A 14209-nucleotide genomic window follows, 5' to 3' on the forward strand; every position below is an offset into this window, starting at 1 on the left:
GGAGTCAGCGCTGCCAGATGGGGCTCGGCAGAACCCCAGGCGGCGACGTGGGAATCTGCGTGGCGTCTCCCACCCGGCAGCCTTCCCCAGGATGTTTTGAATTTTCGCTTTTGCAAACACAGGGCGGCGAAGCCTCGAGGAGTGGGATAAAAATAGAGCTGTAAAAAAGGCAAATCCATCCATCCATCCCCCCCCCCCCCCTCAAAACGCAGCGCAGGGTGTAGCTAGAAACAGATGCAAACGTGTCGGCAGCTGAGCTGGGCTCTGCAAAACCTCCACTCGCCCCTCTCCAGAGCGCAGGATGCTGCTGAGGAAATAAACCCACTGAAATTATGGATTGCATGGCCACGGGCTGTGCTCAGCCTGCTTTTGCAGGGCTGCCTGGGCGCACAGATGCTTCTCCCCTTCCTACCTGGCTGAAGAGCCATGGGTTTGCAATTACTGAGACTTCAGCATCTCGCCAGAAAGGGGGTCCCCAGATGGGCCAGGGTACGTATTTTGATGCCAAATAAGACTTTCGCTGCACTGATCCTCTGCATCCCCCCACTCGACGCAGGGTCTGTGCTTGTGCCTGTCTTGGAAGAAGGCAGCAGGCAATGATAATGCTGATGGGTTTCCTAGCAAGGTTAGCAGTCCACTGCTGGCTCGTTTTTCTTCGTTAAGGTAAATCAATAAGCAAAAATGCAGCAGGGGTATAGCTCACACAGCGCACATGAGGACAGAATAGCCAGCAGAGCTGCAAAAGAGGAGCAGTTAAGCTCAGTGGTGAGTTTAGAGCAGGCTGAGGCTACTGCATGGAAAGGTGAAGCATACAGAAGATAACCTGCAAGCAAGAACGAGCCCCAACAGGCTCTGCCAGGCCATTTCTGCACCAATATTAATTTTGCTAGTTTAATTGTTTTCATTTCATTCCTCACTCCACCCTCCAAATTCCTTGCAACGTCCGGGGGAAACTGAGGCAGCTCAGCAAAGTAACTACACTGGGGGTGCTTGGCTAGAGGCGATCTTTGCAGCATCAGATTCTGCGTCAGCCCTACAGACCCGTAATCTCAGCTTTTGCTCGGGAATCCCCAACCTTTCCGGCCAGCCGTGTGCTCTAACCATTTCTGGAGGGATCGATGCCTGAAGGCATGCCAGGTGAGTTATGGCTACAGTCTGAATGGTCTCTCCTGGGCTTTTCCACAGCATCCCAGCACCACTGTTGCAGAGCATCCAGGAAAAGAAACACACGACCTTTTTCTTCTAATTCCCCTCCTCTTCAAGAGACAGAAGAGTGGTTTTGAAAGTCAATCCTCCTGAACAGCTCCATGCCAGCAGGGAAGGAGATGGCAGAGTCACCAACCATCAGGAACCAGGGCGCTGAGCTCAGAGCACTCGGGAGCAACAGTCTCTCCTCTCTTGCCTGCCTGGCTCCTCCACTCCCTGCTGTTGCACTCCTGATCTTGTCAAAGCTGTTGGAAACTGACTCCTTTGAGAGCAAGCAGTCCATGGTGTGATGTTGGCTGTCTCCTTGCATTTTGTGGAGAGGATGAATAAGGAGGGGGTTCCCATCTATCCTCCCCTATCACTGGAAATGCCAGTTTAGCAAATCTGAGCCATCTGACAAGGGGCCACCTTCACCTTCCTACCTTTCATGGACCCCCTGCACCCTACAGACTCTCGCCTGGTGTCTTCAGAGGCTGCACTAATAGTTTCCAGACCGTCTGGAGGTGGGACCTTGTCCTACACTGCCACCTCTGCAGATCTACGATTATACAAATGAAGCGACAGACAACATAAAGGGAGTGGTTTGGTTCACTGAAACAAAATCCCTCAAAAAAATGTTGACAAGAAATCCCTATTGCAGAAAATCTTGTGTTTGGTCCAGGCTCTGGAGCGCTGCACGCTCTCTGGTGGGGATACAGCAAGTCTGAACTCAACAGACCACATTTCTCAGAACTTTCAGCAGCCCCCTCCAGAGCAATCCACCAACTCCTGGGATACCCACAGACTGCCGGTGGAAACCAATGACCTCAGGTGCATTAGCACACCCACATATGGAGCAAGCCTCCCGGTAAACATCCTATAGCATGGCATGCTCAGAGGGTACGTCACCATCCCCACCGTCTCTGGCAGGAAGTCAGGCGGGAGAGACTGGGCTGAGCTGGAGAGGAAAGCACCTCCTGTGAAACAAAGGGTCGTAACCGCTTCTTACAAAGCTGCGGAGAAAGGAAGGAAGAGATGTGTGCAAGAGTAACCCTGTACAAGGCAGCAGATGGTATCAGCATCCTCTTGAAGGGGGCTTTCTCCTTTCATGCAGAGCAGAGCTGGAGACTAGGCTGGAGGGCTTGCACCTATGCCATCACAGAATCATGGGGCAGTTTGGGTTGGAAGGGGTCTTTAAAAGTCAATCAGTCCAGCCCCCCTGCAATGAGCAGGGACACCTTTAGTCAGATCTGGTTGCTTGCAGCCCCGTCCAACCTGTCTTTGAATGTTTCCAGGGACAGGGCATCGACCACCTCTCTGGGCAACCTGTGCCACTGCTTCACCATCCTCACTGGAAAACATTTCTTCCTTGTATCTAATCTGAACCTCCCCATTTTCAGTTTAAAGCCATTGTCCCTTGTCCTATTGCAACAGGCCCTGCTAGGAAGTCTGTCCCCATCTTTCTTATAAGCCCCCTTTAAGCATTGGAAGGCCACAATAAGGTCTCCCCAGAGCTGTCTCTCCAGGCTGAAGAGCCCCAACTCTCTCAGCCTGTCCTCACAGGAGAGATGCTCCAGCTCTCGGACCATCTGTGTGGCCTCCTCTGGACCGGCTCCAACAGGGCCACGTCTCTCCTGTGCTGAGGACCCCAGAGCTGGAAGCAGCACTGCAGGGGGGTTCTGACCAGAGCGGAGTACAGGGAAGAATCACCTCCCTTGACCTGCAGGCCTTGGTGATAAGCACTCTTGGGCCATCTGCTACTTCTCCCAATATCTACAGGGTTGGCAAAACACTCCCAAAGCAAAGCAGGCAGCTGGGTTCCCATCATACAAACCAGACAGGCATTTGCACCATCACCCTGAAGACTGAGAAGCTCTTGGGCACAGCCCTGCAGACCTTGTCCCTGAAAAGCGGGCAGAAAACAACCAAGGAGAGAGCCATGGAGGTCAGCACCCAGCCACCCTCTCCCAGGGCAGCCGGAGCGGGTGAGGAGAGGAGATGTCGGGTCTCCCAGGCGGTGCTGAGCTGGGCTGGCCCCAGCTCATTGTGTTTGGAGAAGGCGTCAAGGGCAGCTGACCTTACGTAACTGGAGAACAAAGCGGCTAAATAAAAACTGGAGCTGGGAACGGGCTGCGGAAGTGGGACACGGCTTTCCTGACTAATCAACCAGCATCTGAAGGAAACCAAACTCAATGGCAGGGAAACAACTGCATAAACACATCCTGAGGGAAAGAAAGGGAGCAAAAGGAAGCAGGGGGAAGACCACGGGGGCACTAGCCCCTTCCACCTCCCCTCCTGCCTGCACCGCTCAGGTGGCAAAGCCTGGAGTGGTAAGACAAGAGAGCGCAGCACAGAAACCTGCTGCGAGCTCAAGGATTTTAAGGGGTGTCCATGCTCGTTTACCTGCAAAGCCACCAACTGCATGCTTGGATGGGCCTCAGAGGTAAGAGAGAAGCAGACCTGAGATGGCTCAGCAGCTCTCCTCCCACTGCCAGTTCCGATGGCATCTCGGTCTAAAGCGGGATGAAGGGAAGGGACAGTTTTAACCCTGGGGAGATGCACTGGTACCCTGCAGCATCCCCTCCAATGGTGCAATAGCATCCCACTGTCTGAGCTAAGGCATGCTAGCCAGGGAGGTGTGCTTGGGGAACACTGCCATACATCCCAATACAAAACCAGTGACCCCAGAAAGTGGTACACCCTCTCTTCAGTGCCAGCACCTTGTGATTTTTGCCTGTGAAGGGCTGCGCTCACAAATGCATCAGCCTGCAGGGCAGAGTTTGGGTTCTCACTGTACATCAGTACTCTGGGACCACGCACAGATGTAGGGACTTCCACCAGCCACCCTCCCGTTCCAAAAAAAAAAAACCCTCCCTCAAACAACCCTCTGACAAAAAGTCTTTCCCAGGAGCCTCTGCTTTTCCAGGCGTAATCCAGGAGGGTCCTGGCCCAGCTGTGACCCCTCAGCTCCCCTGGGAGCCAGAGCCCAGCAGCCGATCCAGTCTCAGCCCTGGGTGGTCAGAGCCAGACGAGACTGGGGCCACACTAAATGTCCGAGGCCAACAAACGGCTCCTTTTCCCCTCCCCAGAAACATCTGCCTTTGGGTAAAAGCCAACGACCCTGCAAAGCTCAGCCCCAAATAAATTTCCAAAGAAACAATTTTCTGGTGCATTATGAGGAAGAGGAGAGTAGGTGAGGAAGCCAGAGCCCATCAGGACCTCTGTGGGGGCAAGCTGCCCTGCACCGGGGCAACGGGAGCTCCAGCTCCAGCTGATCTGCCTAACGCAGGGAGAGCCAGACTCTTCAAACATTACGCCCGAGTAAGTGAAGCCAAGCTGCTCTTCCAGATAGCTAACAGGGGCCACAGCAGCCGTTAGGATCTACGCCATCCAGCCTGCTATTTTTAGATCATCCACAAGGAAGGAAACCTCAGACAACCATCAGCATGAGCTGAACTGCAGCTCCTCAAACTGCTTGGCCAGCGCCGCAGGAGCTGCTCCACCCAGGCGGTCTCACTTCTGACACCGGGAGGATGGATGAGACTGGCAGAGGGTTTGGGGAGGTCGCTAGCACTGCTGCCCCCACCCCTCCATCGCAGGGCTAAAGCTGCCAACATGAAACAGGTAGATCTGCAGAAAAAACCCACCCCACACAACCCAAAGCCTGAGCTGGTTGCTGGTGCAAACATTTCCAAGCCCAGGGAGGGGCGAGTGATCTGGGATCTTCAGAGAAAACAAAGCCTGGGGAGTGGAAAGTGAAGCCTCCCTCTCCAGCAGCGATTTTGCAAGGCCCCGTGGCCACATCCTGCGCAGGGAGAGGCAGCCTTGGCTCCGTGCTCGGGTTGCAATCCAAAGCTGACATGAAACGTGCTTTTGGCTGGGATGACCTGGCCTGGGGAGTACAACAGGGAGGCCCTTAAATAGCAGCAGTGGAGAAGGGGCAGCCAAGCAACTGCAAAGGATGAGCCACAGACAAGGGAAGGTGGAAAAAACTTCCCAATGTGCCAGGATAATTAATGAAAGGCTTTTTTTTTTTTTTTTTTTTTTATCCCCCAAGTCTCCAGAAAATAGGATTGTCTCTCTCCATCTCTTTCCTGAGGTCCTGCCAGACACTCAGAGCAACACCGCAGTTCATAGTCAATGTGGGCAACATCACCGGCACAGACTGAAACCTCTGCAGATCTTTCTGTGTTTTGGACACCCGGGCTTGCAGCCAGTGTCCCATCCTAAACTGATTTTAGGGCTCTGAGGGCTTTTACAAGGAGAGAAGAGGCTGGCACCCTTTTTACGGTGCCATAAAAACACAGGACAGCAATGACACACCTCCACACCAGCCTCTGCAGCACCTTGCTGCTAAACACTCCTAAATCTCCAAAACGTGAGCTAGAGCAAAGAGCAATAAAAATAAAAGCAGTGCCCTGGTCTGTGCCATGGCAGACTTGGCCCCCCAAGCCAGGTGGGGACGCATATAGGGATTTTTTACTGCAAAAGAGACTTCCCCTTCTGCCCGAGCATATCTGAGTGGTGCCATGGAGCACCGAGTGAGCCCAGGGAGCAGGGAGGCACCGAGCTGCAGCACAGGGAGCACTCACCGGAGGAGCTCAGCTGGCCAGCCCTGGCTGGGACGTGAAGCTCCACAGGGCTGGGTCGCACATCGGAGACATCAGAGGGACCGTGACCCTCCGTCTGTCCCGCTGGGGAAGAAGCAATCTCAGCCAGCACTTCCAGGTCTTTCAGGATAACCTGCGGAGAGAGGGACAGCGTGGGGTGAGCTTTCCTTTCCAAACCCATGGCCAGAGAGGGTGAGCTGGGAAGCAAACACCAAATCCCAGCACATCAAGGCAGATGTAGGGAAAAAAGAGCTACCTATGAAGTTCAAAGTGGAAATTTCAAATGGTTGCAGAAGGGATGGGGCAGGAAAGAGAAAAGGGGAGAAAAAAACAGTTTCTGCCCTGAGAGTCCCAAAGGAGCATGTGAAATTAAACCAAATTTATCCAATCAGGAGCAGGGCTTGCCTCTCCCTCTTCCCACTTTGGGGGGGATCTGGGTTTTGCTTCCCCACTCCCCTTCATAACCACAGATTTGGGACAACCCCAGCAAGAGTATGGGGATGTTCTTGGGGGCAAACAACTGCCTGTCCCCTCCATGCCCCCAGTTTGCCCTGTTTAGGGCAGTATTCCAGGAGCAGGCTTGGCTGCTGGCGCTCAGGACATCGAGGCAGAGCTGCCATTCAGATTTCATAGCTCTTTCCTTCCAGAAGTCACCGAATTAGTCTATATATAGCATTTCTGGAGAAGTTATTACAGGGTGGGTTTTTTTTTTGGCCTCAACTCTTCTCATGTCTCAGGCTATTTTGGGTCCCCCTTCTTTCAAACGTCCTTGGGTCTAGAGGTTTCATCAGCCGTCCCTGATGCTCTGAGCATAGCAGGGCTGTATGGAGCAGAAAGGCTGCCAAAAAGGGCCGATTGCCACGTCTAACTCATCAGCATCTAGCATACCACATCCCTGATCACCCCTTGCCCACCAGCACAGCGTCCCAGACTTTCCACACGCTCTCACAACGTACCCTTCTGAGGAGCTGCAGTTATATGGGAGTTTTAGCTTCTGAGCTACCAAGAAACCCTTACCCCTGGGGCAAAAAAAAGCCAATTACATCTTTTTTTGCTCACGCAGAACTTGAAAATATGACCCCTGAAAATCAGAAAGAGGACCTCCTGGGTTTTTATGTTTCTCAGATATCTTAAGCTGGGGATTTTTTTTGTAATTAGGGCTGATTTTCAAGCCCCCAGCAGCCTCTGAGCAGGCAGTGTGGTGTCCAGGCTTTGGTGCAGAGGCAGTCGTGGAGAGGCAGCCTGCTGAGGGTACCATGAGGCTCCAGCACGCTTGGGAAGACCCTGTGCCTATAAACATGATTAAGTCCCAGCCCGTGGCTCCCCAGGGAAGGAAAAAAAAAAATAAAATGAGACGACAACAACTTGTACTGCTATCCCTGAAGAACAAGGCACCTCCGTGATGCTGTCAAGGATGGGACCTTTTTGCCAGTATGGGAGGAGGTCACTGCCATGGCCAGCCTTCACCTCTTCCAGTGGAGGGAGGCTGCCATCCCTGGCAGAGGAAAAACCTTGGTCCCCCCTCTCTGCCCGGCTTTCAAGCGTCAGTGGCTCAGATAAAACCATGCTGGCAGCTTGTTCTTTCACGCAGAGAATGCCCCTGAGCAGAGCTTATGATGCCTGGTCTCCTGAAGCCATATGTAGATTCTCTAGTGGCTAATCATGTGGCTCAGCTGAACTTGCAGCGTTTGAGCAGGGAGGAAGGCACTAATTTGGGTCTCAGGCTCTCACTGCTGGGGAAATAACACCCATGGAGGTTTCCAGGTCTCATTGTCTTTGGCTAAAACCGGTAAAGAGATTCAGGGCTTGGCTACCAGGGCTGGCAGGCTGGTGAGAGCTGGGACTCTCATCCACACAATTGATTTTGCCAAACCCAACTCAACCAGAAGCCAAGGCCGCATGTGGCTGATGTATGGCACGACCCAGCCACTCATGATTACCACTCTTCTGCATTTGCTGCTGCTCCGATCCCCCCATCCAGCTCAGCACTCGGGCTATCATCCAGCACAGACTTCACCAGCAGCTCCCGCAGCACCAGCAAACAGGACCAAGACCTCAGGCTGGGCACAAATTGTCCCTGCTGCCTCCCAAAGCATTTAGAACCATGTCTTACCCTGTGAGGTTATATCCTCAATCCAACCTCCCAGAGCCATGTGCCAAGCCCCGTCTCTGAGACACTGCTTGGGCTCGGGATGCTCCAGTCAGGCTGCCTGGGCAGCAGTGACTAGCACGACCAGGGGCATGGCTGGACCTTTGGAGACGTTAGGGGGTGTCACCCCAAGTCAGCCATGTAGGTCACAGGCAGGAGGTGGGAAAAGCAGCGTGGGTGGAATTTTGCAGTTGAAAAACACAGAGAAAATAAGAAGCAGGAGGGATGGGTGCACGAGCACCTGGAGGAAGAGGAAAAGCAGGCAGCCACGAAGACCTGAGGTTTTCCAGCCATGGGAAAGAGGCAGGGAGCTCCGGCTCCTGCTGGTTCTTCCCCGCATGCTCCGGAGTGGGTTCCCAGCTGGGGACAGAGGAAAGCCAGGAGCGCTTGGTATGCGTTGCACATCCCTGCGCTAAGCAAAGCTGGAGCCGGCGGCTGGCTTTGTGTGAGCCAGGAGGCTGTAAGAAAGCAATATCCTGCCATTGCCATGGCAACGGGCCGGCTGCGCCAGGGGCGAGCTGGTCCCATCCGTCAGGAGCCGAGCGGCGTCAGACCTGACAGTGCTGGAGCACAAGGGCCAGAGCTGTTCCCAGCTGCTGGCCGAGGGCGCGATCCCGATGGCCAGCCTGGAGGAGCAGCCACTGAGGATGTTCTCCTGGCCCAGAAGGGACTTCTGTGAAGGCTTCCCAGCGGTGATGAGATGTAGGGGTGTGCCCCTGCCCTGGATGAGCGTGGGGTTGGGTAGCGTGAATGGGTAGGAGCAGGGAAAGGAGCATCATGATGGACGGGGGAGACCCAGCCTCATCACAAGCTGTTCCCAGCACGAGGATGAAGAGCAGCAGAGAAGGCAGAGCTCTTTGCACATCCAGGGGATGAGGAGCACGTTACCATACTGTTATAAAGAAGCTGTTATAAATAAGCTGTTATAAATAAGCAGCTATTTCTCCTCCCTGGGAATAGGCAAGATTTCACCCTGTATTGCCTCCAGAGCACGGATTTTGAGGCCACACAGAACTGTCAGTCTCTTCGGCTTCTCCAGATCTAGGTCAGGTTAATTTGCCGCTTGTTCTGGTTGAACGGAGACCAGCTCTGCCGGTGGCAGTGCAGGGGAAAAGCAGCCCCCAAATGGCGTGCGCCGGATGGGATGCACCTCCTGCGTGCAAAGCATCACCGCCGGATGGGATGCACCTCCTGCGTGCAAAGCACTGACATGATGCTCCTGGGGAGGAATTTGCCTCTGGCTAAAACGCTGGGCTGGCCATGGCATGTTGCAGAGGAAGGGGGAGGTGACCCCAAATCCACTGCAGATCCCTGGGGAGCCAGACTTAGCACCCTGCAGCACACATTGACTACCAGGACACCAGGGCAGGCTGCAGCAGCAGCTCCTGGCACACATGATAGCAAGGATATTCCTGAAGATGCTGTCCTTGCTGGTATTTATGGAAAAATTAAAAAAAAAAAAAAAAAAGTACTGAAAAGATTAAGATGCCTGCTCACCACAGGGAGGTGCTTATGGGTGGCCTTGGGTGTCCCAGAGGGTGGGTATTCCCTGGGCAATGAAACAGAGCACACAACACCAAGGACAAGGTTATTCTTGCCAAGGAGAAGATGGGAATTCAGCTAAAGCAAGATGCGACCAAGATGGAAAACAAGAAGGTTAAGGGCTGCAAAGCACTTCTTTAAAGGAGACTAAGATCAAGGAGGTTGTGGAAAACCTCACAGCATTACCAGGACTGGAGGAGCAACCTGGGGGAGACCAGGAAAGGTGAGGATGCTGCTGGGTGCTTCTTCCTGCTCCATCACTCAAATGCAGCCCCTCACCGCCGCAGCGTGCACCAAGGCTTCCCCAGAGGCCTTCACTTATTTTATGTTTTTCTTCCTCCAAACCTTTTAGCTGTAGCCAGGGTAGGGTAGGCGAGCAGGGGCAGGCAGTCCTGGAGCCAAGAGCGGCCAGCAGTGAGGCTGGCCAAGCCCCAGACATACACGGTGTGAAAAGCAAACTTGCGCCCCCCCCACCCCCGCCTCCACTGGCTTTAAAGACAGAAAAAGAAAAGAAAAACCGCCATTAATCTTCCCACATCAATTTAACTAGACCTCTTTTCAAGTCCCCAGCACAGAAATTTTTATCCTCTGATCTTGCCAAGACCTTTTTTTCCCTTTACAGCGCCGGATTTCAGCCTGCAGCCGGGAGGGGATGGAGAGCAGAGGGAAGGCAGCAGGGCTGGGGGCTTCTCCTCTCCTTCCCAGGGCACAGCCTGCCGGCTCGCCTAACACATGCTCACGGCAACAGCAAATACAGCAGGTAGTGGGGTGGTCACTTGGTAATATGGCCAAAACCACCAGAAACTGAGCTGCAACCTGAAAATGCCCCATCCTCCCTCCTGCTTTTACCAATCCCCAATTTGGCCCTGCTGCTGGGTGTGTGAGGGCCAGCCCTGCAGCACCTCTGAGCGGCAGGAGCATGAGCACTGTCACAGATCAGAGCACCTCTTTAAATGTGGTTAATTAGTGTCGGGGGAGCTTAACATGCCACCTGATGCCAGTCACAGGGCAGGATGCCAAGGAGGTTTTGCTTCATGCATTAGAGGGCAGGGATGGAGGCAGGACATGTCCAGCCAGTGGGATGGGGCTGGTGGAAGCCAGAGCTGCCCCGGAGCTTCCCTGCAGGCCACACTGCAGATGGCTGGATGCCTGCTACCCCTTCAAATTCAGCACCCACGTCCCAGAGCTGACAACAGGCAAAGGGTTTGCTTTTATTTGCTATCCCGTTTCCTACCCAGCACCTCCTTCTGCACCCTGGGGACCCAGGCACCCAAAGCCAAGGTCACTAAATCCTGCATCCTACACCTTCATCCCACCCTGGACTCACCCTGAGCCAGCTCCCCAGGACAAGGATTGCCGGTCCTCCATGGCAGACAGGGTTTCTGTGGCTTTAGTCTGCTCTGTGATTTCACCCAGGAACCCTACAAGCACCACGTTGAGCCCAGAGTGCCAGTTTAGCACTAGTTGTTTGGTATATGTATAAACTGCGTGTGCATATGTACATGCAAACCATGCAATTATGGCCCGGAACACCAGTGCTGAGCCAAGAAGCTCCCTGTGGATCACACTCCCCCCAAGAAACTTCCTATTCCTGCATTATGCAGCACACAGATTATCTTTCAACTCCTTGCCCTTGCAATGCCTCGAGTCCTTGGAGGAAGCATCACCCTGCCCTGGTCTAAGACTTCTGCTTGCGGGCTGCTTCCACGTGTGGCAAGCTGGGCTGACCACATTTTCCACCCTCCAACTGAAATTATATACCTTTCTCTATATCCCACCATTTCAGTCATAAGCTCATCCTCAGTGTAACTTGCCCCTTGAAAACAAGTAGCCTCCCTGCTTCAGTCCCTTGTAGCTTTGAGTCTCTCTCCAGAGCAGCTTTACTGCCAAAAAGAAAAGAAAATAAAAGCTAGGCACACGTACATTAGAGTTCTCCTCTTTGCAGTCTTCAGTTTACACCCTCTGCTTTGCACAGGGTCACAATATTTTGGTTGTGGCAGATTAAAGGCTGGGAGCTGGAGCACATCGGCTCTAAAACCAACAGAGCAAAGCTCCAAACCAAACCACACTAAGACAGCTATTCGCTTTGGCACAAGCTATTGTTCAGCTTCATTGTACTAGGAATTGGGCGCAATGGGAGAAGTTTGCTGGGATTTAGTGCGGCAGCAGAGCTCAGAGAGCAGGGCAGAGACGAGGCTTCGAAACCCTGCGATGCTGTAGCAGGACACACAGGAGTGTAGGAGTTAACAGCAAAGGAGAGAGATGAGTATCATATACCACCGTACCTGGGTTCCTCCTCTCCTATTTTAATACTAGAAACCCAAAAGCGGGACAAAATGTTTGAGCTTCTCATGGAGAAGTCAGCTTGAAGGTCTTGCAGATGTGCATCACCACCTCCACAAGCAGTGGCAGCCCAGGCTCAGCTAACCCTCTCTAGGGAAAGGTACCACCCCTCATACAGTTCCAGGAGCAGACTTCTGAAGGATGCTCTAGTGGATACAGCTGCAAACAGCAAACTAAGAAATCATTTGGGTCATCTTGCTGTATGCAAAGCCTTGCCTGGCCACTGCATAAACACAGGTAGGTTTTCATGTTAAGAGTCGAGAGGAAGATGGATTCTATCCTGCTTCACATCAGACACCAGCTCCACCTCATGCGTCACTCCTGCATGAGTCAGACAAAAGTCCCAGCACAACTTCCAACCCCCAGCAAGATTGAGAGGAGCAGATAAGCAAACAGGAGCATGTTCAGCCATAAAGAAACTACTCTGCTTTGGAGCCAGAGAAATAAAAACAAAGCAAAGAAAGAAAACCAGCAGCATCACTGCTTCATGGTTTTCTCAGAGATGCCCTCACCACCTGTTGTGTCCGCTTGAACTCAGCACCTGGGTCCTGCCAGAAAGGACCCAGGGAACTGAACAGCTGCATCAGAAGCTGCCTTTGCTCCAGGAGCTTGCAGAGGGAGATAACTCGAAGAACAGGTCTTCTCAGCACTGCCTACCAGCAGTGGTTCTTTTAATGTGCAGGTGGAAAGATGCAACCCACTGCTCCCGAAGAGCACTTGGGCTTTGACTTTTCACTTTTTCTAACAACAATTCTTCAACCAGGGGTTAGGACTGCGACCCTTGCACCGAAGAAAGGAGCAGCTTGTGCAGAAAAACCCACTCCCAGCAGGATTCTGTTAGTGTTAGTGCTGTAAGGAAGTTTTTAAGTACATCAAATTTTAACCAGGGCTTTTAAGATTGCCTTCAAAACCAGGTCTCAAATGCAGGATGGAGTATCTCCCTGCCAGGAAAGCACGGGAACCAGCACGAGGTGACGCAGTGCAGCAGCACAGCATCTGACAGCCAGGAATCCTGTATCCCGACTTGTCTACATATCAAAGGGAACTGCTTGCTTCAGCTCTGCTCCAACTTCTCTGCGCTGCCTTTGTGAATCTTAACTAGGTCTCTTGACCATTTCTTTACAGGCACAGGAGAGCTGGGTATGAACGGCAACAGGAGAGAAGGCTGAGATGACTCAGGCCGCCGCAGATGCAGCATGAGATACTGGCCCCTGTTCAGCACAGTGGAGGTGGTGCAACACCTTGTGCTAGTTGAACGATAAAAACCAGGCGTGACAACTTAAAGGGCACAGATCTGGCTCCATCCAGTGCGAGTGCCTCCTTGCTTTGGGCTTGATTATTTATGGCAAGTGCACACAAGAGACTCAGAGCAGCTCAGCAAGACAAAACCTTAAAAACAAGGTGCCTGAGCACAGTCCTTCAGTCTGATGCAAAGCCTTGACCCTCCAAAGCCAGATTCTGCTTTGGTGATGAGCTAGGGAGAAACAACTGCTCCCGGACAGCTTCAGAGTGCATCGGGAGAGCAACAGCTATCATCCAAACCATGCATGGGGGCTGGAGGATCTGCAAGCACTGCAAAAGGATGTTCAACCTTCGTGGGAAGAAAGATGGTACTGGTACTGCTGCCCAGCCAGGTTCCCTTGGGAAGGCAGTATCACAGGATGAAGATGGCAAAAAAAACCCCTAAATATGTGTGTACATCTTGTGCTACACTACACAGCGTGTGGAGCCCTACCTGGAAAGGGAGGGAGATGTTTCCTCATCAAAGAGCTGATGGGTTAGCTCACATAAGATCTCACACTAACCTGATGATCCCCAGCTCGTCAGCTAAGAACTTCTGGGGATCGTGATCCGCTCCAGGACAATGTGAATGTGCATACAAATACAGTACTGAGCAGGGAGTAATGGCTAAGAGAGCACCCCGCATCCCCTTTTCTACCAGGCACTGACACTACAGGTTAGCTTGCTCAGTCCATCCTCATCGTTCCCAAAAATGCCCAGCTCAAAACCCCCCTACTATTTTGGTCATTTCTATTTCCTTTGCAGAGAGCAGCAAACCTGGTCAGGAGCCAACTGAGCAGCGGTGTTTAATTGACTCGTCTATGGATTTCCTTAGAAAAAAAAACCCTCCGAACATTTAAATAAATAGAAGACAGGATTAAATAAATCAGCTTAAAATTACTTTTGAGCCATTCCCAGTTATGTCACATGGAGGAAATGCATCACCAGGGTCCTTTCTTCACTGCTTTTTTCAAATATTAATAAGCAGTGTAATTGCAACATGACTCACCGTGATCTCCTGCCAAGCTGGAGAGACTATCTGCAAGATGCAGGCTTTCTAGAGCGTTGCAAAGGCAGATGTGTGCTTGGGGACTCTTTT

The 14209-nt window shown here is 52.5% G+C and overlaps 1 protein-coding gene across 1 annotated transcript in view; it reads right to left on the bottom strand.

The window, feature by feature from the left end:
* The window catches only part of VAC14 (VAC14 component of PIKFYVE complex), a 64511-nt gene that overhangs the window by 27684 nt on the left and 22618 nt on the right, over positions 1 to 14209 (bottom strand). Inside the window, exon 13 of the mRNA XM_056360799.1 lies at positions 5778 to 5928. Within this exon, the coding sequence (XP_056216774.1) occupies positions 5778 to 5928 (151 nt within the window). The remainder of the gene's footprint in view (positions 1 to 5777; positions 5929 to 14209) is intronic.

This window comes from Falco biarmicus, chromosome 15 (genome assembly GCF_023638135.1).
Source record: "Falco biarmicus isolate bFalBia1 chromosome 15, bFalBia1.pri, whole genome shotgun sequence".
NCBI classification, from domain to species: Eukaryota; Metazoa; Chordata; class Aves; order Falconiformes; family Falconidae; genus Falco; species Falco biarmicus.